Source organism: Camelus ferus, chromosome 15 (assembly GCF_009834535.1).
Source record: "Camelus ferus isolate YT-003-E chromosome 15, BCGSAC_Cfer_1.0, whole genome shotgun sequence".
Classification (NCBI taxonomy): Eukaryota; Metazoa; Chordata; class Mammalia; order Artiodactyla; family Camelidae; genus Camelus; species Camelus ferus.
Genome location: NC_045710.1, coordinates 2,030,794 through 2,057,052, shown reverse-complemented (window position 1 = coordinate 2,057,052; position 26,259 = coordinate 2,030,794). Strand labels below are relative to the sequence as shown.

Sequence of the window (26,259 nt, the reverse complement as noted above, 5' to 3'; positions counted from 1 at the left end):
TCGCGGCTCTAGGCCCCGCCCCAGGCCCCGCCCCATGCGTCATCTTCCTGCGCCGCCGCCGGAAGTTTGGCTTGTGTGATGGCGGCGCGCGGCCGGTACCCGAGATGCTCGCCTGCGGCCGGGGGTGAGCGATGACCAGGCTACTGGAGGTGGCGCACAGAGTCGTTTTGGCCGCCGTGCGCTGCAGCGGCCGCGGCTGCCACGGGCTCGCCATGTTCTATGCCGTGAGGAGAGGCCGCAAGGCCGGGGTCTTCCTGAGCTGGTGAGTGAGCCGCGCCTCCCCGAAGGGGGTTGGGGGCGGCCGTGGGCGGCTTTCGCTGCGAGGAGGCGGCTGTCACACCCGCAGCGCGCGGCCCTCGGCCTGGGGCAGGGCGCGCGGGAGCCCCCGGCGTCTGCCCTCAGGTGCCGGCCGGAGGCCTTCACTCCGCCCCGTTTTTGTTTTTGTTGGGAGTATCAGAAACGCCCCTTGTTGTCGGGGGGTGGCCGGAGGCCTCTACTTAACCCTTCTTCCCCTCTGTTGTAATGGAAGAACTTCCAAACGGTTACACGTAGTGGAACTCAATGCCTGATCTGATCTTCCCTCCGTGTTTAAAAAGCGAAATTGTTGTGAGCTAATATTTGTGTCCCTGTAACAACCCTTCGAGGTAGGTGGGGTTATTCTCATTTTCGGGTGTAATTACCGGGAGCAGGAAGGTCACAGGGCTAATAAGTGACAGGTGTAAGATTCGAACCCAGGTGTTTTCATTCACGAACAGGACTCTTCCCGCCTTACAGTATCAAGGTTTATCGTCAGCACATGTGCGTGTATGTGAATGCACTTGTTTCTCCTGCGGCTGTGTTGCTGAGGAAGAGGCAGCTCAGAAGTGGACCTTTCTCTTGCAATGAAATGATTAAACCCCGAAATTGTAGTGTGCTTTTTAGTTTGAGGAAAGCCTTACGGTGCTGGTGTACCGTCTGGCTGGCACATAGCGAGACAAGAGTGAAGGGTTGGACAGGCAAGATAAAACTGCAGAGTAAGGCATGACGTGTTGCCCACAAGGAGCCGAGAGCCCCAGCTTTCTTCACTATATGCCCAACCTAAGAAAACCCCTTAAGAAACAGGATAAGTAACAGAGGGAGGAAGGGAGTAACATTTCGCTTTGTTCCAGGAACGAATGCAGAGCACAGGTGGACAGGTTTCCTGCGGCCAGATTTAAGAAATTCGCCACAGAAGAGGAAGCCTGGGCCTTTGTCAGAGACTCTGCGAGCCCGGATGGCTCAGAAGGTAGTCACGTCATTGTGACATTTTAACCTGTTCAGAGCCTTTCATACCCCAGGTATCACGTGGTCTCTGTAGCTACCCTCTGTGCAGACGGAGAAGGTATTCTGACTGTTCCCACTTTACATACTAGGGAACAGGCTGAAAGCCTAGTGTTTCCTGCTAGTAACAGTGTCAGAGACGGGCCGGGACTCAGGTCTCGTCTTCCTTTCAGTGTTCACACTGCACTTAATTCCATCTGTTAAAAACACTTATTCTTGTTACTGGATTAAATGGGCTCTAGTTCTAAAATGATGAATGTGGTTCTTTTCACACCGTGCTCCTGTGTGGTGTTTCCTTTTTACTTGGGACAGAGTCACACAATTGGAATTTCCTCTATTTTCACACGTTACAGAGTAAGTGTAGTTCACCGAAGTTTAAAGCCTGACATGACGGACATTAGGTAAGCAGAACTGAGGGCGACTGCTTAGAGCATGAAAGTCTACAAATATATTAGAGCCTGCCTTCATTACATTCACTCACAAACTTTTACTACAGTGGGTTAAGACTGACCAGAGGGCATTTTAAATCAGCTTTTTTAAAACAGTCTCTCGAGCCCGCCAAGATGCTCGGGCATTGAGCACTGCTCCTCTGGGGTGTCATAACAATTCTGGACGAAGTAGACTTCGGAGGTGGCGGGGAGGGCAGATCACACTAGGAATCCATCCTGAAAAACACGTTTCTGAAGCAGGGAGACCCTCACTCACTGTGCAGTGCTTCATCCTCCGTCTTCTTAAAGGGGGCTGTGATGTCACAGGTAAATTTTCTGCTTGGACGAGAAACCAGCTTGGGTTAGAAAGCAAGTTTGGACGTATGGCTCTTCCTTAGTTAGGTTCTCAGTACTTCCTTTTCACAGGTTTTCCTTTTAACCAGTTAGTAATTTATTCATACCTCAGTTCTTCCAGGGTATTTGCTTATTAACTACTCTCAATCCTAAGGCAGGGGAGTTCTTTATATCTGTGAATCCATCTTTCTTCAGAGCTGACAGAGACCTTCCCACCGGTGACTTACATGATGTATATAGGCTGAGACTTAACATTGCTCCTGTTTGAGAACCATCCCAAAGCGGCTGTGTTAGCCCCTTTCCCAGTTTTTCTCTTAATCTTACATTTATCCTTATTGGGGGATTACTGAGCTATTTGCTAGTTATTGTGGTTTATATAAGCTGGTTTAGGGTTAATTTACTCAAAGAAAAACCAAAGTTTTGTGAAGGAAAAATTGTGAAAACCGTAGTCTCCTTTTTCTTCAAAGTCTTACCTGTTCTTCAACAATGTCCAGTTCAATTTAACACTCTTATAGCAAATAAAACATTTATGTTAATATTAAAGTTCTACAAAATCATCCTTTGACATGCGCCTGTGCATTTGGGTTCGCTTCTGCAGCATACCCGGTGGAGTGTTCCCAAGGTCAGTGTGAGGAAACACAGCTACGGCCAAGCGGAAGTACCAGCCGTTGCTCTGTGGGTGGTGCCCTCACTCCAGCCTTGCTGGGTGACCTGACATTCCCAGGAGTGTGGGGTGAGGAGCCATGCCAGGCGGGGGTTGCAGCTTGTGCCAGTCTAGCAGGTGCTCAGTAAACGCCAGAGCCCCGTCTCCGTCCTCAGTTTGGGGCTTTAGAGCAAAAGCGATTCTGCAGTGTTGCGCTGAGGCTGTCGTCTTGGGGCACGGTTGCTGCTCCTCCTGTGTCCGTGTGTCCACGTGTCTGCCCCATAAAGTGACAGCACAGGAGAGGCTGTCTTGGATCACCCGGTGCAGGGCCGCCTTTCACAGCGGCTGGCAGGGGCTGAGTCAGTTGGCTGAACTCACAGCAGGTAAAAGGCAGAGCTCAGACAGAGGCTCTGCTTTGACTCCCGGCCTGACCGGTCTGTGTCAGCTGCAGTAATAATAGGAACGAGGGAATGAGAGTCTGCTGCCCCAGGTAACCTGCGGGGGATCAGCCCCCGTGGGGGTTAACCGCAAATGCACCCTGGCTGGGCTGCTGGAGAAAAGCTTCCAACCCAGCTCTTCCTGCAGGGCCCGGCCCTGATGCCTTTTGGTTTCCATTTCCCTTTCTCAGTGTGTCCCGTTATCTGTTCTCAACTTAGATGCAAAATTTTGGTCCTTGTTTTTTCTGGGGAAAGAGCCCCTCAGATTTTCAAACTGTCTGTGATCCTTGAAGAGTTCAGCACCCATGGTGTCTCTACTGTCTCCATTGAAACCAGAGTTCTTTTCCAGCATAAGCTTTGCTCTGGTCTTCACACGGTCCTCATCCATCTTTTCCCAGACGTCGGTGTCTGCGACGGTGGGGACTGTCTGAGTCCTTCCCTCTTTGGAGAGCCTCCTGTAGAGGATGTTTAGGCCTGACTTAGCGAATTGCTGGCTTCTCAGTTACTCTGTTGCGTTCATGGTTTCTGGCTTTTGAGTAGACCCTCTCTTTCACTCTCTTTCAGGGCAGAATAAACACGTTCAGGAATCTCAAGTGAAAGCAGACAAGCGACTCCGTGAGCCCTGGGATGAAGGTGAAGGTGAAAACACAGAGCCATGTGCAAAGCACGTGAAACAGGATGTGGAGCCGCTGCCTTCAGGTCACAGAGACACGTTTTCTTATATGGGTATGTTGTTTCCTTGGATTTTTAAAATTTTTAATATGATCTTACAAATATATTTTTACGTGTAAAAGCTTTTCTCACATTTTTAAGGAGGGGAACTTGCGGTGAAGTTTAACATTCTTACCTTGAAGGGTTATTTAAAAATCTGTGAGGTCACTGTCTTATGATTAATCAAATGGTACAGAATTAACGTCTTGGACATTCATAGAACTGTCATATAGGCTACAAATGAAAACCACTGTAATCTTTGTAAATAGCATTATTTCCTGTGCACAGAGGATTTCAGGTTACTGAGAAAATGCAAAAACGTCGGCTCTTCAAATAAGAAAGGCCCTGGACAGAGCTCCTTTGTCTCACTGGTCAGCAGCAGGCCTTAGCCTGTGACGTGCAGCCTTTGCAGAGCAGAAGCTGCGCTGCCTTGTCCCCAAAGCACGATGGGCGTGAAGTCTCTGCCTCTAACTCCCGGAGTTAGTCGTTTATATTTAGTGACTTAAGTACAGATGTCTTCGTTTTGTTTTTTACGTGTGTGCATAGAAAGTAGGAGTAGGTGGCATTTTTTATATAAGCTGCTACGTTACGAGGGTCCAAGTTTTCCCCGAAAGAAGCCATTTTATAGGGCAAATAACCAGACAGCTGTATCAGAACTTTAATTCGATTTTGCAGTTATGTGAAAAGCAAAACCGAGTGCCCTTGGTCTGATTATTTACCAATAGTAATTAAGGCAAACACTTGTGGGTGCCTGGGAGAGGAGCCCTCTCCAGGGGACCTGGAGTGTCAGAAGCACAGTGGCGCCTAACACAGGGCCGAGCATGTGCTGCTGCTGGGACGGAGTCGGGGACGGGGAAGGCCGTCGTGTTGACAGCATGGCATTCAGTTGAGGGAGGTTTCCTGGCCGGCACCCTGTTCTCATGGCCGCCAGCCCTGCTCTGGGCAGGAACCGCTCCTCCATCCTCTGACACCTCGCCGCCTCTCCCGTGCCTCTGCCTGTTCAGTCTGCCCTCCTCTGACACACACCTCACGGAGCACGGCCTCTGTGTGCGCCACCCCTCTGCCCTTGGACACCTGGCGACCCACGCCCACCCACACCCCCCTGTGGAGAGCGCTTTGCTGGTCAGCGGGGTCCGGTGGCCTGGTGTCCCCCCTCCCCCACCTCGCTCTCTGCAGCGCTGGTGCGCCAGTGAGGCTCTGTGTTTGGGGGGGAGCAGACGGGACCACAGTTCACGAGTGGCAGAAGGACCAAGAGAAAAAGTTAGGCTGACGTCTGCCAGAGGACGTGACCTTCTAGCAGGCTGGTCCTCATCAAGGCACTGTTTGTCTGTAGGGACAGCTCCGGAGTGACCGTGGCCTGCCCTCCCCGTGAGGAGAGGGGACAGCGGTGGTGTTCGCTGACCTCTGGAGCAGGGGATGTAAACAGCAGTGGGTTCCAGGCTTACAGAGTGATTGCCTTCACCTGTGACTTAACACAGACCTGAAATGGCAGTGGATTCCAAGCAAGAAGTGTCTGTTCCCATGTGAGGAACTGGTAACGTTTCCCTACACAGAGAACTGCCACAGTGCTGGGAACGCCCTCTGAGTTTAAGATGCCAGTTCAACCTTCGTAGATGGTGTAGGTGAATTGCAGCCCTCAGTGACGCTGACCCGCCCCCTCTGTTTCCCGCTCACAGGGGACTACGTTGTCGTCTACACTGACGGTTGCTGCTCTAGCAATGGGCGGAGGAGGGCTCGAGCAGGGATCGGTGTTTACTGGGGGCCAGGCCATCCTTTGTAAGTAAACCAAAAAGGCTGCGTTTTTTAAACTTCAAATGGAAAGGTATCATGTTGCAGAACTTGCAGAGGGTTAGGCGGGATCCGCTTATCGTTTGATTACTTGGTAGCAGTGACAGGTGGCAGGAGAGTGGTCCTGGCAAGGACGCACAAGGGGCAGGTCCCCAGACCCGGAGCCCCTCGCACGCCCACACCTCTTGAAGATGAGTGAGCTTAGAGGTGACCCTGGTCTTTGAAAACTTACAGAGGCAAAAGGTTATGCAAAGTGAGGCTATGGATACACCTGGTCCTGGGTGTGGAAGAGCTCCGGCAGTAACTGACAGCCCCCAGTTCCGTGTGGGAGCGGGATCTGACCCCCAGGGGGAGGCGCCCAGGCAGCCCCCGCGTGACGCCAGCACTCAGCACTGACACTGCTGTGTGTTTCTCTTGAGCCTCTGTGTCTGTGAAGTCCTTCCGCCTTCCTTGGGTGTCTCATTTAGCTTCGAAGCTGTGAAGGGTGATGAGCGTGTGTGGCGTGAGTGTCCACAGGTTTAGTGCGTTTCAGGTCCAGAAATTAAACTTAGCTTTTGCCTTCTGGTCCAGAGTTCTTCTGTGAGACCACACTACAGCACTCGTCAACAAAATGTTAGTTTTGCTGGTTTGATTTTTAAAGGCTGTGTTTTTGTATGATGTTCTCGTAATTCAAGTAAAAATATATACAAGCCTATTATCCTTTAAGAAGCTTAAGGAATTATTTTGAGAATCAGCTTTATAATTTTCTTTTCTTTTCTACTGTTTTGAAACCAGAAATGTAGGAATTAGACTTCCTGGGCGACAAACAAATCAAAGAGCCGAAATTCATGTAAGTCATCAGATGTGTTTTTCCACTTAAGGCGTCAGGTTTTCATTCTTTACCGTTGACTAGAACGCATCGATGGACTTCCTGTTCTCTATGTGTAAGGTCCTCAAGTCCAGAAGAAACTTCGTTTGGGGCCAGTAACCATTGTGAAAATAGGAATATTCTAGAAAAATTGTAAAACCTGTTTCACATAGACAGCTGAACGGGAGACTTGTACGTGGAGTCTTACTTCAATATTATCATTACGGTTAGCACAGAAAAAGGAATTTAAATTTTAAAGTCTGGAGTAATTTTGAACGTCAGTCAGGTGTAAAGGTTTCTATAGCGTGACCGTCGATCTGTTTCTTCCAGGCAGCCTGCAAAGCCATCCAGCAGGCAAAGGCTCAGAGCATCAGCAAGCTGGTCCTCTACACGGACAGCATGTTCACCATCAATGGTGAGCGCCCGCGTTTTGCCGCTTCTAGTGTTTTTCCAGTAGATACGAGGGAACAGGTGTTTTCCTACCCGAGAGCAGGGCCCAGATGGTGACGGGGGTGATGCTGGCTCGTCTGGTGTAAAGAAAGTGTGAGGACTCGGCTCCCAGTTCCCCTGCAGTACCGGCCAGGGGGCATGTCTTTGCTGGGTGCCGAATACATGGCGGTAAGGTCGACATGGCCCTGCTCTTGTTGCCCTTCAAATGTAAACATGTGTAACTTAAGCTGCAGGCCCCTCTGGGAAGTGCTGCGTGTGGGACCAGGGGGCGCGGGTGGGGAGCTGGGGCGGCAGAGGCGGTGTCTTCGCGGAGAACAGCAGGTTGAGCCCAGGTGAGAGTAAAGGGAGTGCAAAGCCCAGAAAGCTGTTTGGGACGCGAGTGGGCCAGTGGCCAGGCGGAGTCTTGGGGGGAGAGGCGGCCAGAGCGCTCCAGGTCAGTGACCGTGCACGTGCGCTTCTCCCAGGAATCACCAGCTGGGTTCCAGGCTGGAAGAGGAACGGGTGGAGGACGAGCACCGGGAAGGAGGTGATCAACAAGGAGGACTTCGTGGAGCTGGACAGACTGGCCCAGGACATGGACATTCGCTGGGTGAGTGTTTCCCGAAGTGGTCACGCCTTGTGGCCGTCACGACCTAGAAGATGAAGTAACTAGAGCTCCGTGGTTCCTGGAAGTGGTGGGATGGCTGCAGTTAAAAGAGCGGTTTGTGTGGAGTGGCTGTCGGGGCGTGTGTTGGAGCACCCCGTGACGCCGCCGCTTTGTCAGGTAGTGGTGGGGTGTGCTGAGCGCTCTGCTCTGGGCCCGAGGCCGAGGGGCAGTCTGTGCTGTTCGCGTCCTCGCCAGCCGCACCTCAGCCCTCGCAGTAGTGACCTGTGACAGTCAGTCTCTGGGTTTCTTTGGAAGAAGCCAGAATGTCAGTTTAAACTCATTTATCAAGTATGTTAGAAATATAGTCATGTTATTAGACCTTAGTAACATAACTTTTTTCCCCCAAAATGGAGGTATTTTTTGTATAATAGGTAACTTTTAGTAGATGACTTTTATTAACATTACCGGGGAATACAGAGCAAGTTACACCGCAACCATTTCTCAGCCATCCCTCCCTCCCAGCCCAGGACCTCTGTAATGGGTGGGTGACCTGGCATTTACCCTTGTCTTCCAGCAGCACGAGTGTAAACGGTGTTATATCACATAAGTACATCCCTTCTCCGTAACAGCACGAACATCTGCTCTGCCCGGAGAGCTTGCCGGGCCCCACCCCTCAGTGGGGAAAAGCAGTTTAAACAGTAAAATCCAGTTTGTGGAGATGGACTTTGTCCGCATGTCCGTTGTGTGAGTGCACTGGGGCCGTGGCTCGTGCTGTTGAGGACTGTGCCGAGGAAGTGGGCCCGTGAGGGGCTTCCACGCTGCCGCCTCCGAGTGGTGGCGGGTTTTTACAGTGAGGAAGTAGTCACGTGCTGCTTGTGAACAAAATTAGCAAAAATAAGAGGAAATGTTTTGTCTAACAGATGCACGTTCCTGGCCATTCGGGGTTTATAGGCAATGAAGAGGCCGACAGGTTGGCGAGAGAAGGTGCTAAGCAGCCTGGAGACTGAACAAGGTCGTTTCATTTTCGGGAAAACTCGAGCCAGCACTGTCTTGTCTCCTTCACTTACTGGCGTGAAAAATAAAACTGCAGGATGGACTGTTGCGATCAAGTCTGAAGTCTGGTGGCCACTCCCTGAGCTGCCCCACTGGAGCGGGGACTCCTGGTCTCCGTGGGTCCGTCCGCTCAGCCGCCGCCCTCAGATGGCCCGCACGTGGCCACGGGCTCCGCGGGCTCCGCGGGGCTCTTCCCCACAGGTGCCAGCTCCGCGAGGCCTCGTCCCTCGCGGCCGCGCGCACGCCAGCCCCGGTAGCTGCCGGCCCTCAAGGTGGGCTGTGTGCGCAGCGCGGAACCTCCAGGGTGCGCCCATCACTCCCAAAGCTTTTTCATGCTGCTTTGAAATCCCCCCGACCCCCGTCCCCAGACGGCCTCTGGTCTGCTTTCTGTCACTAGACTAACTTGCATTTTCTAGGATTTAAACAGTCCCGCAGCACGGACCCCGGGTCCGCCTCAGTCACTCGGGACGCCGTGCTGGCTCTGGCCCGTGCTGTGTGCGCGGTAGTCACTCCTGTCGCTCGCCGAGCGGCGTTCCGTCGTGTAGGCAGGCCGGCTTGTGTGGCCGTTCCCTGCTCGTGGACGTTTAGATGGTTTGCAGTTCTGGCTGCCGTACGCAAGCTGCTGTGAGCGTTTGTGTCCTGGTCTCTGTGGACGTTGGCTTTTATTTCCCTTGGGTGAACGCCGGGGAGTGGACTGGCTGGGTCGTGCGGCAGGCCTTACGTTGACGTGAGTAATCATGTGCAAAGAAGAGCTTTCATTAAAATATGCCTCAAATTTAGGATTCTTTGGTGATTTTGGGGAGCCACCAGTGGAAGGAAGGGCCTTGGACAGATACAAATATGATCGAGGGAGCAGGAAAAAGGGCTAGTGAGTCACTTCCCCCCGTTTTACAAAGCTCTGATCTTTAAACCCAGAGGTGCACAAGAACTCAGTGTGTGTTAAGGCCACTGAGCCACCGATGGGACAGAGGCCTTTTCACCTGAGACTCAAATCCATTAACCATAAAAGACAAAGACTAATTTAGTTAAGGCAGCTTTAATTAAAGTTATGAATTAAAAAAAAGACTTTAAAAAGCCACGAGCATAGACAAACAAGGAAAAGAATCTGGAACTCGTATCCCAAGGGCTAGTTTCTGTGGCACACGCAGAACTCCCGGAAGCTGAGGAGACGACTAGCAGAAGACTGGGTCAGCCATAGATCACTCACGGAGCTCGTGGCCCTCGGGCAACGAGAACGTTCGCTTGGGAGAGATGCAGGTTGAAGCTACACTGAGACATTTTTTCTTATTAATATGGTGACATTAGGTTTATTAGCAGAGATCCATCAGTCCCAGAGGGTGTGGCAAACAACAGACTTCTGTGCTGTTTGTGTTGAGCATAGAATGGTGCCACTCGGAGCAGTTGTGGCCTGTCTGTCAAACTGTAAATGCGTCTACTGTTGGTCCACCAGCTGCCCCTTTTTGGAATCTGTCCTGAAGATATATCTGCACACGGACAGATAAAAGACAGTTTGTGGTGTCAGAGAACTGGAAATGACACTGGGGACAGGCTAGGTGGCCATGGGAGAGCCATGGTAGCGTCAGCTGCAGCCTTGAGATGGGGGCAGAGCCCCCCAGCCCTGGCGTAGGGGTGGGGAGAGGACAGCGTGGTCAGGGCTGCCGTGGGCTGCGTCTGTCAGGGGAGGATGCGGACAGGAAGCATGGCAGGCCCGGCGTATCGCCAGGACCCAGTGAGATGGTCGCGGGGGGTGGGGATCCAGGCCAGGACGGGGTGAGATGGTCGGGGTTGGGGGTGGATCTCTGTGTGTCACCTTGACTTGAGCCATGTTGCAATACTCGTAATGCCATGTTCAAAAATCTTAGGTAAAATAATTTCAAGGTTTTTTTTCTTAAGTGAACAGTTTTTTGAGGCATAGTTGAGTCACAACATTGTATAAGTTGCAGGTGCACGACACGGTGACTCACAGGTTTAGAAGGTCGTGCTCCATTTGCAGTTACTACAAACACTGGCCATGCTCCCTGTGCTGTGCAGCGTGTCCTTGCGGCTCACTCATTTTACACACAGTGGTTCATACGTTTTAACCCCCCATCCTACCCCTCCGCCCTTCCCTCCCCACTGGTGCCACCAGTTTGTTCTCTGTGTCTGTGAGTCTGCTGCTTTTTTCTTACATTCACTGGTTTGTTGTAGTTTTTAGACTCCGTGTAGAAGTGACATCATACAGCATTTGTCTTTCTCGGTCTGACTTACCTCACTTAGCATTAACACCCTCCAAGTCCATCCATGCTGCTGCAGGTGGCAGTTTCATTCTTTTTTATGGCTGAGTGATACTCCATTGTGTGCATGTGTGTATCTGTGCACACCGCATTTTCCTCATCCAGTCCCCTGTTGATGGGGTGATGGACATTTAGGTTCCTTCCATGTCTTCGCTCTTGTGAGCAGTGCTGCTGTGAACACTGGGGCACACAGGAGTTCGGAGGCCCGTTTCCACAGAGAGCAGGTAAGGGGAACGGGTGTGCCGACCTGCCCCACCCCCCCGGTGGGAGCCCCGGGGTGCTTGCTCAGCTGAGGGTATTGAATCGCACCCTCTGTGCTCTGAGTGCACATCCGCTGTGGTCAGACACGGGCTTCTCCAGCAGCACGAGGTCCTCTGTCCCCAGGATTCGTGTGACAAGCAGAGTGCCCCTTGCAGGTATGTGACACGCTTTGTCCTAACACTTTAAAACCCAGAGGCCTATGTACCTGGGTTGTAGCTGTTACAGCTGACGATGTTAATGTCCCCGAATTCCTGTGCTGAAGCCCTAAGCCCCAGGGTGGCTGTGTTTGGAGATGGGAGTGTTTCTCCTGCTAAGAGTACTGGTTTTTTGTTTTGTTCTTGTGTGTTTATTAAAGTCTGATGGGCAAGTCCTGTGTTGAGATTGTTGAGTAGCAAAAGGATGAAATGGAAAAAGAGAAATTGGATTCAAAACAAAGAACAGAACGGTGGTCTGGTTCCTCTGCGTCACACCCTGGAGAAGCAGCCTTCTGTATGATGTTTTTAAAAGACTCTGGAAATCTTGGCTCTTTCGGTCACAGCCCCTTGGCCACCCCGTGATCGTGGCTCAGTGTGACGTGTCTTCATGAGGCTTTGCCCTCGGAAGGGCCTGTGCTCAGGGCTCGCCAGCAGTGGTGACTTTGCTGGGCCTCCCCTGGGACGATGAGATCACGTCGTGAATGAGGTCACGAATTAGCTGGAGGCTGGGAGCGCGATAGTGTCCTCTTCCTTCTTCACCAGCCCCACCTTGGCATCTGTTCCCGAACCCACGCGGACTAGGGGTTTCTGCAGAGACGGGCCCAGCAGCTGCAATGTAATCAGCCCCGAGACCTGCCGGGGTGTCCTTGAGACCACAGGGATCCCCAGAGGGGCATCGCTGGGCCAGGTGTACGACGTGTGTCCGTGTGTCTGTGTTGCTTTTCAGGGAAGTTACGCGAGTTTACGTTCCTCCAGAACAGTGTTTGCAGGGAGCATCCTCTCTCGTGTTTGTTAAATGTCCCCTCCCCTCCCCTGGAAGTGCTACTCTCCCGCCCTGCCGGACTCCCCGCTCTCACGCACTACAGGAGAGGCTTCTGGTGGGGCTGGAAACCCTGTTTACTGTCGGCCATTTTCAGAGAAGGTGGCATCACACTGATCATTCAGGCTTCGTCAGGATGTTTCAGAAAGGAGCAGACGCGCCGCAGCGGGGTGCTGGCTGACAGTGCTGTGTTCTGACCTGAGTGTGCTAAGATGGCAGGTCTCAGGCATGCCGTCCCTCCCACACACACACTAAAAAACGTAATTGAGATGAAGGATGTGTTAGTTAACTGTGGTAGTCATTTTACAACATATACATACATCAAATCGCAGTGGCCCCAAAGTAGAAACCCATGCGTATAGTCAAGCGATCTTTGACAAAGGAGCAAAGACAACACAGTGAGAGCAGAGTGTCTTCAACAGATGGTGCTGAACACCTGGACCCAGACCTACACCCTGCACAAACGTGAACTCAAAACCGATTGCGGACATAAACGTAAGATGCAAAACTATAAAACTCCCAGAAGATAACAGGAGAAAACCGAGATGACCTCAGGGGTGGTGATGGCTTTTTAGACAGAATACCGGAGGCACGACCTATGAAAGAGTTAACTGATAAACAGGCTTCATTAAGATTTGATTAAAACTACAAAAGACAGAATGAGAAGATAAGCCACAGACCAGGAGAAAATACATGCAAAAAAAAAAAAAAAAAACCACATGATAAAGGACTATTAACCAAAACAGAGAAAGAACTCGTAAGACTCCACGATTAGAAAACACACAACACGATTAAAAATTGGCCAGGCATTCACAAACACCCCTCCAGAGAGGATGCGCGGGTGGCAGGTAAGCACGTGAGAAGGTGCGCCGTGTCGTGTGTCGTCAGGGAAATGCAGGTTCTCACAGAAGTAGGCGCATTCTTACCACACGGTCCGGCAGTTGTGTTCCCTGGTGTTGACCCAAGGGAGGTGGGAGCCTGTGTCCACACAGAAAGCTGCACATGGACATTTATGGTCGCTTTATTTATAATTGGTAACCCTTGGGAGGACCAAGGTGTCCTTCAGTAGGTGAATGAATAGACGAACTGGTACATCATACAATATAAATATTACTTGACACTAAATAAAGAAATGACCTGTCAAGTCATGAAGACAGTGGAGCCCAACATGCATAGGACTGAGTGAAAGGAGCCAGTCTGGAAGGGCTCCGTGCTGTGTGACTCCCACTCTGTGACATTCTGCAAAAGCGAAATGACAGAGACGGCAAAGGATCGTTGGTTTTGGGAGTGGAACAGGCAGAGCCCAGAGGACTTCTACAGCTGTGGAGATACTCTGTGATGTGTTAATGATGAACGCACGGCACCCATCTGTCCAAGCCCACGTGCGACACGGCACCGGAGCGCACCCTCAGGTGCACTGCGGACTTCGGCCGTTCGTGCTGGGTCAGTGCGGGGGCGTCGATCGTAACACGCGCCCCACTCTGGGGGGGGGGTGTAGATGCTGGGGGAGGCGTGGGGGCAGGTGGCAGTGTGTGTGTGTGACGGAGGGTTATGAGAAATCTCTGTACTTTCTTTGCTGGGAACCAAAACTGCTCTAATAAAAGTCTTTTAAAAAATTGTGCACTTTAAATACATACAATTTTACTTTTCAGTTATACCTCGGTAAAGCTGTCAGGGGAGGGGGCTGCAACAAAGGCAAGCAGTGCAGTAGGTGAATGGGGAAAGGGGGAAAGCAGCAGCATTCCCATGGCGTCTTCAAGATGGCCACACGTTTATTCCAGGTTAATCCTTTGATGCGATTATTAAGACTGATTATGTTTATGTGTAGAAAAGCCACTGCCCTTTGTGGCTCCGATGGCGCCCACTGCCTGGCTTCACTCTTGCTGGTTTTGAAAGGCTCCCATTCACTTCCTTGCGTTGTCCAGGCATCTGCTCACAGTGATCATTTTGTTTCTTCTTTCCTGCGCTTACGTCACTCGTCACAGTCTCGTGTCTGCTCGCCTCGCCTGGCACTTCCAGTTTCCCGTTCAGGTGGGAAGCAGCAGGGAGGGGCTGCCTCGGAGCAGAGCATTTTCAATCGCCGCCTCTCACCTGGTAAAGTGTGCCATGCTGTCCCACCCTTGTCTTTGCTTATCCCACCATCCAGAGACGCGGCTGAGTTTATTTCTATAGCTGATTAGATAGGATGCACATATGGTCACGACTCCTGGCCTCTGGCCCCTCCCTCACCTCCACCTTTCTCACCCCTTGGTCTCTGGCCTCCCGCGGTCCCCCCACGGGTCAGCCCCCCTGCTCCTTGTCTTTTCAAATGCTGCTGCTGCTCCCACAGTCCATTCTCACTCCTCCTCGTCCAGGAGGCCCCTTCCCCGTAACCTGGGCCCTGCAGCTAGATGGCTGCCCCCCTTCCCAGTCTGTGTGCCGAGGCACCCCAGCATGCTGCAGGAACTCACAGCGGTGCCCAGGGCAGCTCGCGGTGCGGAGGGGAGCACAGCCGGACTCCTGCCTCGGGCAGCTCACACTGGCCCTCAGACCTCACCCCCTGATGGCCCATCCTCTTTGGAAGGGGCTGTGGGTCCTGCTGTGGGGAGAAGTGTGCGCTGTCAGGACCGCTCTGTGCAGGGTCCAGCGGGCACACGGCCCAGCAGCCCCTGGGTGTGCTGACTAAGGAGCGAGGCGAAAGTTTCTCCGCATTCATGTGTGTTCTCTTCAGGTGGCCGAGCTGCGAGGGCATACGTACTCCTGAAGTTCAGACCTAAGCACCTCACACTGGAAGCGTCAGGCGTTTGTTCTTGCCGGGGGGGGGGGGGCAGGGGGAGGAAAGCATTTACTGAGAGACTAAGGGTGCAGTGAATGGAGAAAGTTCCAGAAGCTCCAGGCTCTCCTGGTGGTTTTCTTACTCATCCAGATAAACCGTTTCCTGCTTGTTTGTCTCTCCGGGTTTAAAAATAGAGTGAAAACAGCAAGCTGGAGTTACCGCGCTCACCAAAGACAGTGGCTTTCCTACGCATACAGACAATCTGTCTCCCTGTCTGGGGGAGAGGTTGCATCTGTGTGTGTGTAACAAGGTGCACCTGTACTTCTCGGGGATTTGGACGGGTCCTGTCACATCCCGGTGCCCCGCAGGCCCTGCCAGCATCTGCCTGGAGGCGGGTGAGGAGGCCGAGGGCCCTGGGTGGGGCCGTCCCAGCACCGCAGCTCGCTGGCTTGAAGATGCTTGTCTTCAGGTTTCAACGTCTCTGAAGTCTGAATGTCTCACAGTCTGGATGTATCTTCAGCTAAGGAGTGGGGCCCCTCAGGGCACGAGGGGCACCTGCACATTTACGGCTGGGGGAGCTCAGATGTGTTGAAATGCGCACCTCAATCCACAGCAGTGTCTTAGGTTTGGGGCGTTGAAGTCCCGCACAGCCCACCTTGACCCGAGTTTGGAGAAGCTTCAAGTGGAAAACAGGTATCACTGCTTCACATCCCCTGGCAGGGATCGTGGTGCTGAGGGGGCTGACGGAGCCCAGGCAGAGGCCAGGTGTCTGTGGGGGCACCGGGGGCCGGGCCCTCGGAACACGGGGAGGAGGTGGGAGACCTCGGCCGCGGTGACTCGGTCAGTGGCAAACAGCACTTCTTAGATACATTGGTCAGGGAATCAGCCCGGGTGCAGAGCTCGTGTGTCGGGATGCTGCTGTGGGCGAACCGTGCCCCCAGTTTGTGTGTTGAAGCACCGGCCCCCAGCACAGAATGGACTTACCTGCAGACAGGCTTTAATGAGGGGGTTGTGTTAAGTGAGGCTGTTTGGGTGGCCCTCGTCCACCCAGGACACCAGACGCACCTGCAGAGGGAAGGCCACTAGAGGACACAGCGACAAGGCTGTCTGTGTTACCAAGTCCCAGCCCCCACTACTCGCCGCCACAGGCCAGTGAGGCAACAGACGCGTTGTCGGGGCAAGGAATAACGACTTTACTCAGAAAGCCAGCAGACCGAGGAGCTGGTGGACTAGTGTCCCAAAGAACTGTCTTCCCCGAGTTAGAATTCAGGCTTCTTTTAGACTAAAAGGGAAGAGAGTGTGGCTGGTTGCTGCGAGCTTCTTGGTGTTGGAGTCCTTTGTTCTCTTCTCTTTTTTTAATGACAGGCAAATGTAGCAGTTGGAGGTTGTTTACCGGCTTTAGCGACATCAGTGTTGGTAAGTTCTGGGGGCCCTCTCCCGCTGGGCCCGCCTGGGCCCTGTGTTCTTGCGGCTCTATCTAGGCCAGGTCATGATGTTCCAACAGGACAAGTGTTAATCTCTGTGCTGCAGCTTTTCAATCTATATGAATGGAGAATTGTTGTCCCCTTAAATGTCCTTGAGAATGCGCCATCCTGTATCCTGCAGGTTACAGGCAATGTTCTCAGCTTGTGGCAAAAGCAACAGACACAAAGGTTAAAGTAAAAGAGACAGACCCAGTGTGGGGTCGGATTTGCTCTTCCCGGTTGTATCTGCAGGGCAGGGAGCGCGGCCTCAGGAAACCAGCCCTGCCACGCCCTGCTCTGGGAGCACTGGCTCCAGGGCTGAGGGGAGAAGGCTCCTTGTTCCGCTGTGGCAGCCGGAGCCGCTAGTGCAGGCACACAGACGAACGTTTGGAAGGTTTCGTTCCGAGATGGAAATGGTGACCACAGGTGATGTGATTAGGGGTAACTCCAGATGAGTCTTTCAAAGTTGTTGACTGAGTTACTGTTTCTAATTTTTCTCAACTAACTTGTATTATGTGTTTAATATAAACGTGTACAAACTAAACATTGAGGAAAAATCACCTGTCAGAATGGCTATCATCAAAAAGAACACAACAAATGCTGGAGAGGGTGTGGACAAAAGGGAACCTCATACGCTGTTGGTAGGAATGTAAATTGATGCAGCCACCATGGAAAATAGTTTGGAGGTTTCTCAAAGAATTAAAATTAGAACTGCCATATGTCCCAGCAGTTCCACCCCTGAGTATATATCCAAAAAAAAACCAAAAACAGTGATCTGAAAAGATACATGTGCCCCAATGTCCATAGCAGCATTATTTGCAATAGCCAGGATACGGAAGCCGCCTGCGTGTCCATGAAGAAGTTGTGCTGTATATACACAGCGGAGTACCACTTGGCCGTGAGAAAAATGCAGTTTCGGCATTTGCAGCAGCATGGATGGACTTGGAGAGCATCACGCTAAATGGAATAGGTGAGACAGAGAAGGGCGCGCGGGCTCTGCTCCCACCCAGTCGTTCCACCCGTGTCTTCCCCCCTCAGGGCATCGAGACCCCACCCTCCCAGGAGCTCAGCTCAGGCCAGAACCCTTGGACAGCCCTGAGCCCCAAGCCTGATCCATCTCCCGTCAGGTCCTGTTGGCCTTCCTGTGAGACAGATGCAGAATCTGGTCTTCCTCACCTCCCCACAGCAGGTCTCCGCCCCAGCCCCCAACCTCTGTGACCTGGAAGGGCACAGTAGCCTCCGACGTGCGCTCTTGCCTCCGTCCTGCCTCGCTCTCTCCTCCTGCGCCCCCTGCTCAGCCACTCCCACCCTTGGGGCCCCAGACCCTTGTCTCGGGCCAGCGCCGTGCCCTTCCCTCTGCCCAGCACGCTCTCCCTCCCCGCCTCTTTCCCACATCTGCTCGAAGGTCATTTTACATCGGGCCTTCCTGGCCACGCCTCGTAAAGGTCAGTCCTGCCCCCTTGCCCGCTCTCTGTCTCCCTCTCTGTCACTGTCTCACACACACGCGTGCACACACACATGCACCAGACGCTCACTGGTCTCCCCCTGTGCCCGTGCCATGTTCCCACTAGCCCTTGCCACCGCCTGACCCCCTGGCTGTTCTTCTCTGTTTCCCCTGTTAGAATTTAAACTGTGAAGGCAGGGATTATTTTTCCTCCCCTGTTTGCTCTCTGTTGGATACCCAGGGTCTGGAACAGCACCTGGCGTAGAGCAGAGGCCCGGTAAATAGTTGTTCAATGAACCTGAAGGGTCTGAGCAGAGCAGAAAACCCGGTGGAGGCTCTCAGCCACAAGTGGGAGATGCGAGGACGGGGACTGAGTGGGGGCGGGGGGCTGGGCCGGCTCTAAGAGGACTAGTTCTCCCCTGACTCCTTCAGGGATGACCTTGGACAGTTGGATCCAGCTGGTGGGTATTGACTGTTTAAGGGCCCAGATGTGCTGAGTCACTGCATACTTGACCAGTGGGAATCTGGCACCTGGGCAAAAGTTTACTTTTCATCAGAGTGAGATTTGCTTTATCTATTATTTATACATTCTTGTGGTTTTTTATTACTAAGAAGATTCCACTCCAGGGCTGACGTAACTGGTTTGGCTGTCTCATGTTTCTGCTTCCTGCCCCACGGATACAGGGGTTCAAATCAAAAACAAACAGATCAGCCTTGAAACTTCCCTGAGTGGATAAAACCACTTTGCTTATAAAAACAAAGCTGAACTTAGCTTATTTTGCAAGACCAGTTTGACCTGGGTCATTTCTTGCTTATGCTGTTGCAAATCACGAGTAAAACTCAAATGGTTTCCCCCAAATTGATACAAGGTAACCACTCACCAATTCCCTGTCCTTTGAGAAAAGTCTAACATGACCGCTCTCTGTGAAGACGCAACCGTCACTGCCGCTGACCTGCATCACCCACTTGGGAGCAGTACACCCGAGTCTGCATCCGCGGTTCGGTCTGAGTGGCCCCAGTGCACAAGCTGGCTTTTTGGTGTGTGCACAATACACTTTTACTAATTGCCATTTTGGTGAATCATTGATTTTACTTGTTATTTCTGAACTTTGACAGTGTTTTCCAAAGAATGTTCTGCAGAACACATATGGAATTAGTGCGTGCCTCCCCGAATGGGAAAAAGCTTCAACTTCTCTTGACAAGCCTCCTCACTTTTCAGAAGGGAGTTACTACAGGCAGCGTTTCCTCAAAGTGTTGACCTCAAAACTCTTCCCTAATCATCTCCCTCAACTCCTGCGACTCGGAACACGATTCGGGAAGTGCTTTATTGGAACACGTTTTGGGAACAGTATGATCCCAAAGGTGATACGTGAAGAATGGGGTAGGTGACCTCCCCCTGGAATAAACACTGGGTTTCTTTCCAGTCTGGAGGCACAAAGTTTGGGGTAATTCACTGAAATGCTGCAAATAAACCTGTATCTCCCCGTCAGGAGAAAAAGAGCCTACGGTCGTGTCGCTGTCTCCCACCTCACTTCAAAGATGTATTAAGACCAAGAGAAACATTTTCCTTTTAATTAGTTTGAACAAAATTTTGCTGACCGTGGCCTCTAGGCAGCTGTTTCTGAATATTGCTTCTTTGTTAAGAAACCCAGAAGCATGCTCACTTTTTCAGTTAAAAAAATTTACACACACACTGGCTTCCTTCTCCATTCAAAATGCCATAACTTGTAAAAATGACCATTGGAACTTTTCACATGTACACAAAAAACAGAATCGTTTCGGGAACGTCCAGCTCTCTGTCCCCTGCTTCTTTCTCTGACAGCTCTCCTTTTCCGTGCGACGTTAGCAAACCTGCCAGGTCTGCTTGCCTCGTGGGGTGGGGGGCGGTCCCCCTGACTTGTTCGGCGGGTCTCACTGTTAACTCTACATTTATTGGTGGATGGACCCTCATGTTTCACAGCAAACTTATTTTTAGCTCTTACTTTTAAGATGCTCCTGAAACAGTGCTCTCCACCCAGCTGTGCCTGTGTGGCTTCCAGCTGCCGTCACCTCCTCCTTTGCTCATTGCGCCCCATCTCCCTGAACATCTTCTGCATTTTCCAGAAAGCCCTCCAGGTTCTTCTATTTAAAAGACATTCACTCAGTTTTGGCCCTAACGGGGAAGGAGTTTAGACCCTGGTGCCCCGTGGAATTGGGTTTGCTGTGGCCTCACGTGGACAGGGTTGGCCGGGAGGGCCTGGGAGCCGGAGGAGGTGAGGACGCCGGAGGGCGCTGAGCTGACAGCCGTTTTGCCCGTCTTTCTTACTCTTTTATTATTTTATTGCAGCGCAGTCAGTCTGCCACGTTGGGTCAATTCCTGGTGTTCAGTGTCATGTTTCAGTCATACGTATACACACATATTCTTTCCATTATTCTCTCTTGATTAGAAACTCAAAGTAGGAGAGCGTGGCGGTTTCGTGTTTGTCGTCAGCGTCTGCTGTGCTGTCTGCCCAGCTTTCCCCTCTCCTGGAGCCACACTCTCTCCCAGCTGACTACGAGGTTCTGACAGGGCTGTGGGGCTCAGGGCTACCACCCCAGGGGCCACAACTGGGCCCTGGGCTCCCACAGAGCCCCGTGGCATGGCTCCATGGCTCTCTGAGCCACCTGGAAGCCTTCGTGAGACTTTCTGAGTCCAGACTCGTTCTGCTCACCGCATGAGAGGCCAATAAATCAGGAGGCGAAGTGTTGGGGAAGGAATAATGACTATTTGGAAAGCCGGCAGACCAAGAACATGGGGGACTAATGTCCTGAAGAACCATCTTCCCCAAGTCATAATTCAGGCTCTTCTTATACTAAAAACGGGAGGGGTGTGGTTGGTTGTTGCAAACTTATTAGTGTCGGAAACCTTTGTTCTTGCAGCCGTCCAGGAGGGTCAGGTCGTGGGGGCCCTGTAAACCTCCAGCAAGACAAATACCCTTCTCTGTTCTGCAACTTAATATGAATGGAAGTTCCTGAGAACGGTCGGTCCTGTAGATTTCAGGCTAAAGGCAACATTCTTTTACAAAAGGTGCAGAACCAGCCTGTCTCAGCGCGGGAAACAGAGCACAGGGTTCGAGTCTAAGGAACAGATCTAATTCAGAGTCAGGTTTTTCTCCTCTATTACAAGACCGGATGTCCAGACACTAAATCAAGAGCTCCTTTCCCCTGAATAACAAGCAGAGTTTCAGAGCTCCTGGTGGCTGTATTTTCTGACTTGTGCACAAAGCTCATTCCAGTGGATGAGAACTAAGCCAAAGCACAGAGAGAAGCGAGTTGGGCCGGAGAGAGAGACAGAGAGAGACAGAGCTTTTAGCTCCTCCGAGCCCCGGTCTGGACGTGCTGGGGTGAGGTGGGTGCTAACCCTCGCCAGTGGCATGAGCTGGTACTTTTCTGTTTTGCTTTATCTGCTTAAGCAGCTTGTTGCATTTCCGTCACCTGAAACCTACAGAGCAGAGCTGAGAGCTATGTTCTCTACGTCTGAAGCACAGTTGACACACAGTGTTGTGTAGTTTTGGTGCAGAGCACAGTGGTTCAGTGGTTTTGCTGATCACGCGCCATTGTAGGTTATGACAACATAGAGGGTGTGACCCTGTGCTGGGCAGTGCGTCCTTGTTGCTCACCTATTTTATGGAGAGCAGTTCGTGTCCGTTACAGAGGGCTGCGTCCTCACAGGGCCGCTAAGTGAGACGGCTTGGGGCACGTGCCAGGACGGTCCCTGCCGTCTCCCGTGCTGAGCGCTGCACGGGCAGCGTGAGGCCAGGGTGGGCTGAGCTGTCCGTGCCTGAGTGTGAGTCCTACCACAGCGCGCGACTCCCAGCAGTGAGCGTGTCCTTCACAAAACAAAGCCCAGTTCCTCGTAAGAATGTCCTGAAGAAGCAGTAAAAATTGTTAATTTTATTAAATCTTGACCCCTGAGTAGATGCCTTTTCAATAACCTCTGAGACGGAGCACGAGGTATGCAGACAGCATCTCTGCTGTTCGTCCAAGTGGACTGGTCGTTCTGAGGGAAAGCTCTTGCCTGATTGAACTGCAAGCCAAACTTGCCACCAAATAAACACTGGTTATTTCAAGCAGGCTGTTGGGCAGACATTCTCCCTCTCTCAAGAAAAGAACTGACAGTATTTATTGCCAATGATACGACTCAAGCTTTCAAAAGAAGATTCAAACCTTGTAAAACTTGTATCTGCCCCGTGGGTGCGACAGCTTTCCCATCCTAGACTTCCCTGATGAGGCCGATGGTGTCGTGCACTGGAACGTGTTAGCATTTAGAAGAGATGCACAGCTCAAGAAGTTAGTATTTTCAAAACGACTGGTAACTGCTGTTACAGAACCATGTGCAGACAATCTATTCAAAGTGCGAGAAGTATGGAATCACTGATACGGTTGTCGGATCCCACGCTGCAACTTTAAGGAACTACCACTTGTCCCATTTGGGTGTAGTGTCAAGGGTGAGTACCTCCAACTATCCAGAAAGCCATTAAAATGCTCCTCCCTTTTTCAGCGACGTATCTGTGTGTGGCTGGAGAGCCTTCATGTGATTCAACCGAAATAATGTATATTGAGAGACTGGATGCAGAAGCAGATAGGAGGGTCCCCTCCCTCTATTTAGCCAGACAATGAAGAGATTTGTAAAAATGTGAAAAATGCCGCTCTTCTCATTTTTTCATTTGTAAAATATGAGTATTTTTCATAAAAATGTTATTAACATGTAATGCTACCATTGTTATGTTTACATGAACTAGTACATAAATGCTTAACTTTTTTTCTCATTTTCAGTTGCTAACATGAATGTTAGTAGGCAGAACTCACGTAAGCAAGAGCCCCAGGGGGTCCCGCACACTTGCAGGTGAAGCAGGGGCTAAAAGCAGCGAGAGGGGGTTACGTTCAAGCAGAGCCGTGTTAGTCCTCGGGGAGGAGGAGCTGGAGGTCCACGACCGTCCACCTCCGTTTCATTAGCTCGTCCCTCTTGTCCTGCTCCAGACACCCGGGAGGGTCCGTGTTGGCAAGTACCTGTCTCGGGTCAGGCTCAGTGAGTGTCAGCCTATTCTTTGATCTCTGGTCTTCAAAACAACTAACTATGAACTTTGGGACCTAATTCTCCCGTTCTGGACAGCCTCTGGTTCCTGGAATCCGGGAAATATCCTTATGTGACCCAAGTGGAATTTTTCTTTCATTCTTATTAAGAGAGATCATGAATGGAAGAGCTCAGCTCATAACAAGCACTCAAGAAATGCCATTCACTATTATTGGGACATACTAATAGTTACTGTTCTCGGGGCTGAACTCTCCCTCGGGACTTTTTTATCCTTTATTTTTTTTGTGTGGGGGGAGGAGGTAATTAGGTTTATTTATTTTTATTTATCTACATTTAATGGAGGTGCTGGGGATTGAACCCAGGACCTTGTGTATGCTAAGCACATGCTCTACCACTGAGCTATGCTCTTCCCCCCATGCCTTTAAACCATTTCCAGCCTCTGGCTGGGCCCTGCAGCATTGAGTAAGGACAGTAAGGAGATGTATTAATGCGGGCACCCTCTGGGGCACAAGCCCTACGTAAGACCCTTGAATGGGGGTCTCTGAGTGTGACCAGTACTTAAATTACATGACGAAAGTGAAAAGGTTTTGCAGATGTAACTAAGGCTCCAAACCCCTCAACGTTGAGTTAATCAAGAGCTTATCTTTGGTGAGCCTGACCTCATCAGGTGAGATCTTCCCAGAAGAAGGAATTCAAAGAGATAAAGAAGCTGCTGGTTTGAGGGCTGGGGTTGTATGTAGCTCAGGGGTAGAGCAGATGCTTAGTGTGCACGAGGTCCTGGGTTCAATCCCCAGTGTCTCTGTTAAAGGGGGGCGGGGAAGCTACTGGTTTAAAGAAGGAAAAGGAATCTACGTCTATGTTGTGGGTCATTTGGCAGCTTCTGGACACTGAGTGGCTCCTGGTCAACGGCAGTTGGTAAATGGGTCTCAGACTCACAGCGCAACTTCTGCCAACAGCCACGTGAGCCTGGAAGAGGCCCCCTGCACAGAGAGCATGCAGCTCCAGCGACACCGCGACTGCAGCCTTGGGAGACCCTGGGCAGAGGCGGTCAGACTCCCCACCAAGTGCAGGTACGAGGAGCAGCCCGAGAGAAACAGAGAACAGAGAGGGCTCTCAGCACCTGCTCTAGGTCGTCGGCCACTGCGGTCGCATGAAAGGAGGACGAGGCTCCCTGTGCTTTGGACAAACCAGCCCCTGAGACAATGGCTAGATGTCCGTCTCAGGAAGGATTTTAATGACCCCGTGTGCTAGCATCTTCCCCTGTGTAGAAAAGCACGAAATCACTAACTTGAGTTATCTGCTTTCTGAATTAGCAGAAATCTTTTTACCAAGATGTATGCTTGGCTGCCCGGATTCTCTAGCCAACAATCATGTACACGCCAGGCTGTTGTCCTCAGTGAGGTCCCCAGACAGAGCTGAGAGTCGCAGCTCTCATGCTGTGTGTTTTTCTTTCCGTTGACATTAGGGTGATAAATTCTGGTCACAAAACATATTCTTGGGCTGCTGCCAGCTATTCGGGAGGAAGCAGCTCAAGTTCAAAAGACCCCCGTTCAAAGGAGGGATCCCGTGGGGCAGCGCTGAGCACGTGGAAGTCACGAGGGCGGTTCCCATCAGACTCTGCCTGCTTGGACCGAGGCTGGCGGCCAGCGCCGGGTTCCCTGACCATTCTTCAGGGCATCCCAATCACCTTGTTTTTCCCAAGTATGCTTTTTATGACATAAAATCGCTTTTTCTCCCTACTCCTGAATAGGAAAAAAAAAAAAAAGACATCTGCTTAAGATCCAGGCGGAGAAACAGTGATACAGGACTGTGCTGTGCAGCAGCAGCCTGGGGGCAACCGGAGGTGCCCTTCCAACTCCAAGATGCAGTGATTCCCCGACTGAGGGAGACCAGCACCGTTGCTTCCTGCGCTGTATTTCGCGGAGATGTCCGTGTGCTTCTGGGCTGACGTAACCTTGAGCGAGTGAGCTGAGCCTCCGGTGCCTCAGTTGTCTCCTCTGGATGGATGATCAGGAGTGCCTCCCTTACAGGGGGCGTGAGGGGTGGATGAGGCAGCTTGTGTCCCGCCTTCACAGCATGATGCAGCATGTAGAGCTGGCACCTGGCACTGTTTTCTAGGGAAAGACAAGAGGCATTAGACTTGGGGGAGGAGGGCGGCCGCTGTCACGCCGTGAAGACTACTCGGAGCGTTCTCGTCACATACCTTCTGTTTTCATTCAGCAAACTTTTTTTTAAATTTAATGTACCAGGTACTGGACATTGTTAGACTAGTAAGACACTCTCTGGCCCCAAGATACAAATAGGCATCAGCAATACAAGTGCATTCATGCTGCAGGCACCACAAATGGGGCTGGCGGTCCTGGGGATAAATCAGCACAAACAAGCGCCAGGAGCTGGGCTTAACGGGGAGGCCTCCTCGGCCGCTCAGGGAGGGTCGGAAAGGACCCCTCTAAGGGAGGGGTATTTAAGCTGAGGATGGAGGGACGCAGGACGGCAGCGCTTGGAGGAAGGATGAGATTAGGAAGGAAGGTGGGAAAACTGCTTGTCAAAGGCCTGGAGGGAAGGAGACCAGGGTGTTCGCAGAGCAGAGAGCAAGCCGGGGGCGGGGGCCCGTCCCGAGCCAGGACAGAGTTAGGAAGGGGGGTTAAACCAGAGAAGTGACATGACCCAGTTTCTGTTTTTATTTATTTATTATTTTTTAATTTTCATTTTTCCAATTTCATTCCTCTTTATTTTTTAAAAATAACTTTGTTGTGGTATAATTTCCGTACAGTAAACTACACGTCTGTCAGATGTACAACCTGACAGATTTTGATAGATGTATACACTCCTGAAACTACCGCCACAATCAAGACAGCTCACATGTCCATCCCTCCCCAAGGGGTGCAGATTTCCAACTCCCAATTTATCCCTTCCCACCTCCTTTACCCCCTGGTAACTGTAAATCTGTTCTCTCTGTCTGTGAGTCTGTTTCTGTTTTGTAAATAAGTTCATTTTTGTCTTTTTTTTTTTAGATTCCACATATGAGTCATATCATATGGTATTTTTCTTTCTCTGTCTGACTTACTTCACTTACTATGATGATCTCCAGGTCCATTCACATTGCTGCAGATAACATTCTTTTATTTTTTATGGCTGAATAGTATTCCATTGTTTAAATATACCACATCTTCTTTATCCAGTCATCTGTCAATGGACATTTAGGTTGTTTTCATGTATTGGCTATTGTAAATAGCGCTGCTGTGAACATTGGGGTGCGTGTATCTTTTCGAATTTTTTTCCCACATATATGCCGAGGAGGGAGATTGCTGGATCATATGGTAAGTTTATTTTTAGTGTTTTAAGGAGCCTCCATACTGTCCTCCATAGTGGCTTCAGCAATTTACATTCCCACCAACAA

At 51.3% G+C, this 26,259-nt stretch overlaps 1 protein-coding gene and 1 long non-coding RNA gene across 2 annotated transcripts; both read left to right on the top strand.

The window, feature by feature from the left end:
- Nucleotides 1–51: 51 nt before the first annotated feature.
- RNASEH1 (ribonuclease H1) lies at nucleotides 52–12,844 on the top strand. The gene is made up of 8 exons (XM_032496959.1): nucleotides 52–262; nucleotides 1,149–1,264; nucleotides 3,726–3,887; nucleotides 5,549–5,648; nucleotides 6,435–6,489; nucleotides 6,838–6,922; nucleotides 7,422–7,546; nucleotides 8,464–12,844. The coding sequence occupies exons 1-8, from the start codon at nucleotides 132–134 to the stop codon at nucleotides 8,548–8,550; spliced, it is 861 nt and encodes a 286-aa protein (XP_032352850.1). The 5' UTR covers nucleotides 52–131; the 3' UTR covers nucleotides 8,551–12,844.
- A 2,069-nt stretch (nucleotides 12,845–14,913) lies between these two features.
- On the top strand, nucleotides 14,914–22,536 carry LOC116668867. Its single transcript, XR_004326089.1, has 2 exons — nucleotides 14,914–17,551; nucleotides 18,923–22,536. It is a non-coding gene; the product is annotated as an uncharacterized LOC116668867 (long non-coding RNA).
- Nucleotides 22,537–26,259: the final 3,723 nt, after the last annotated feature.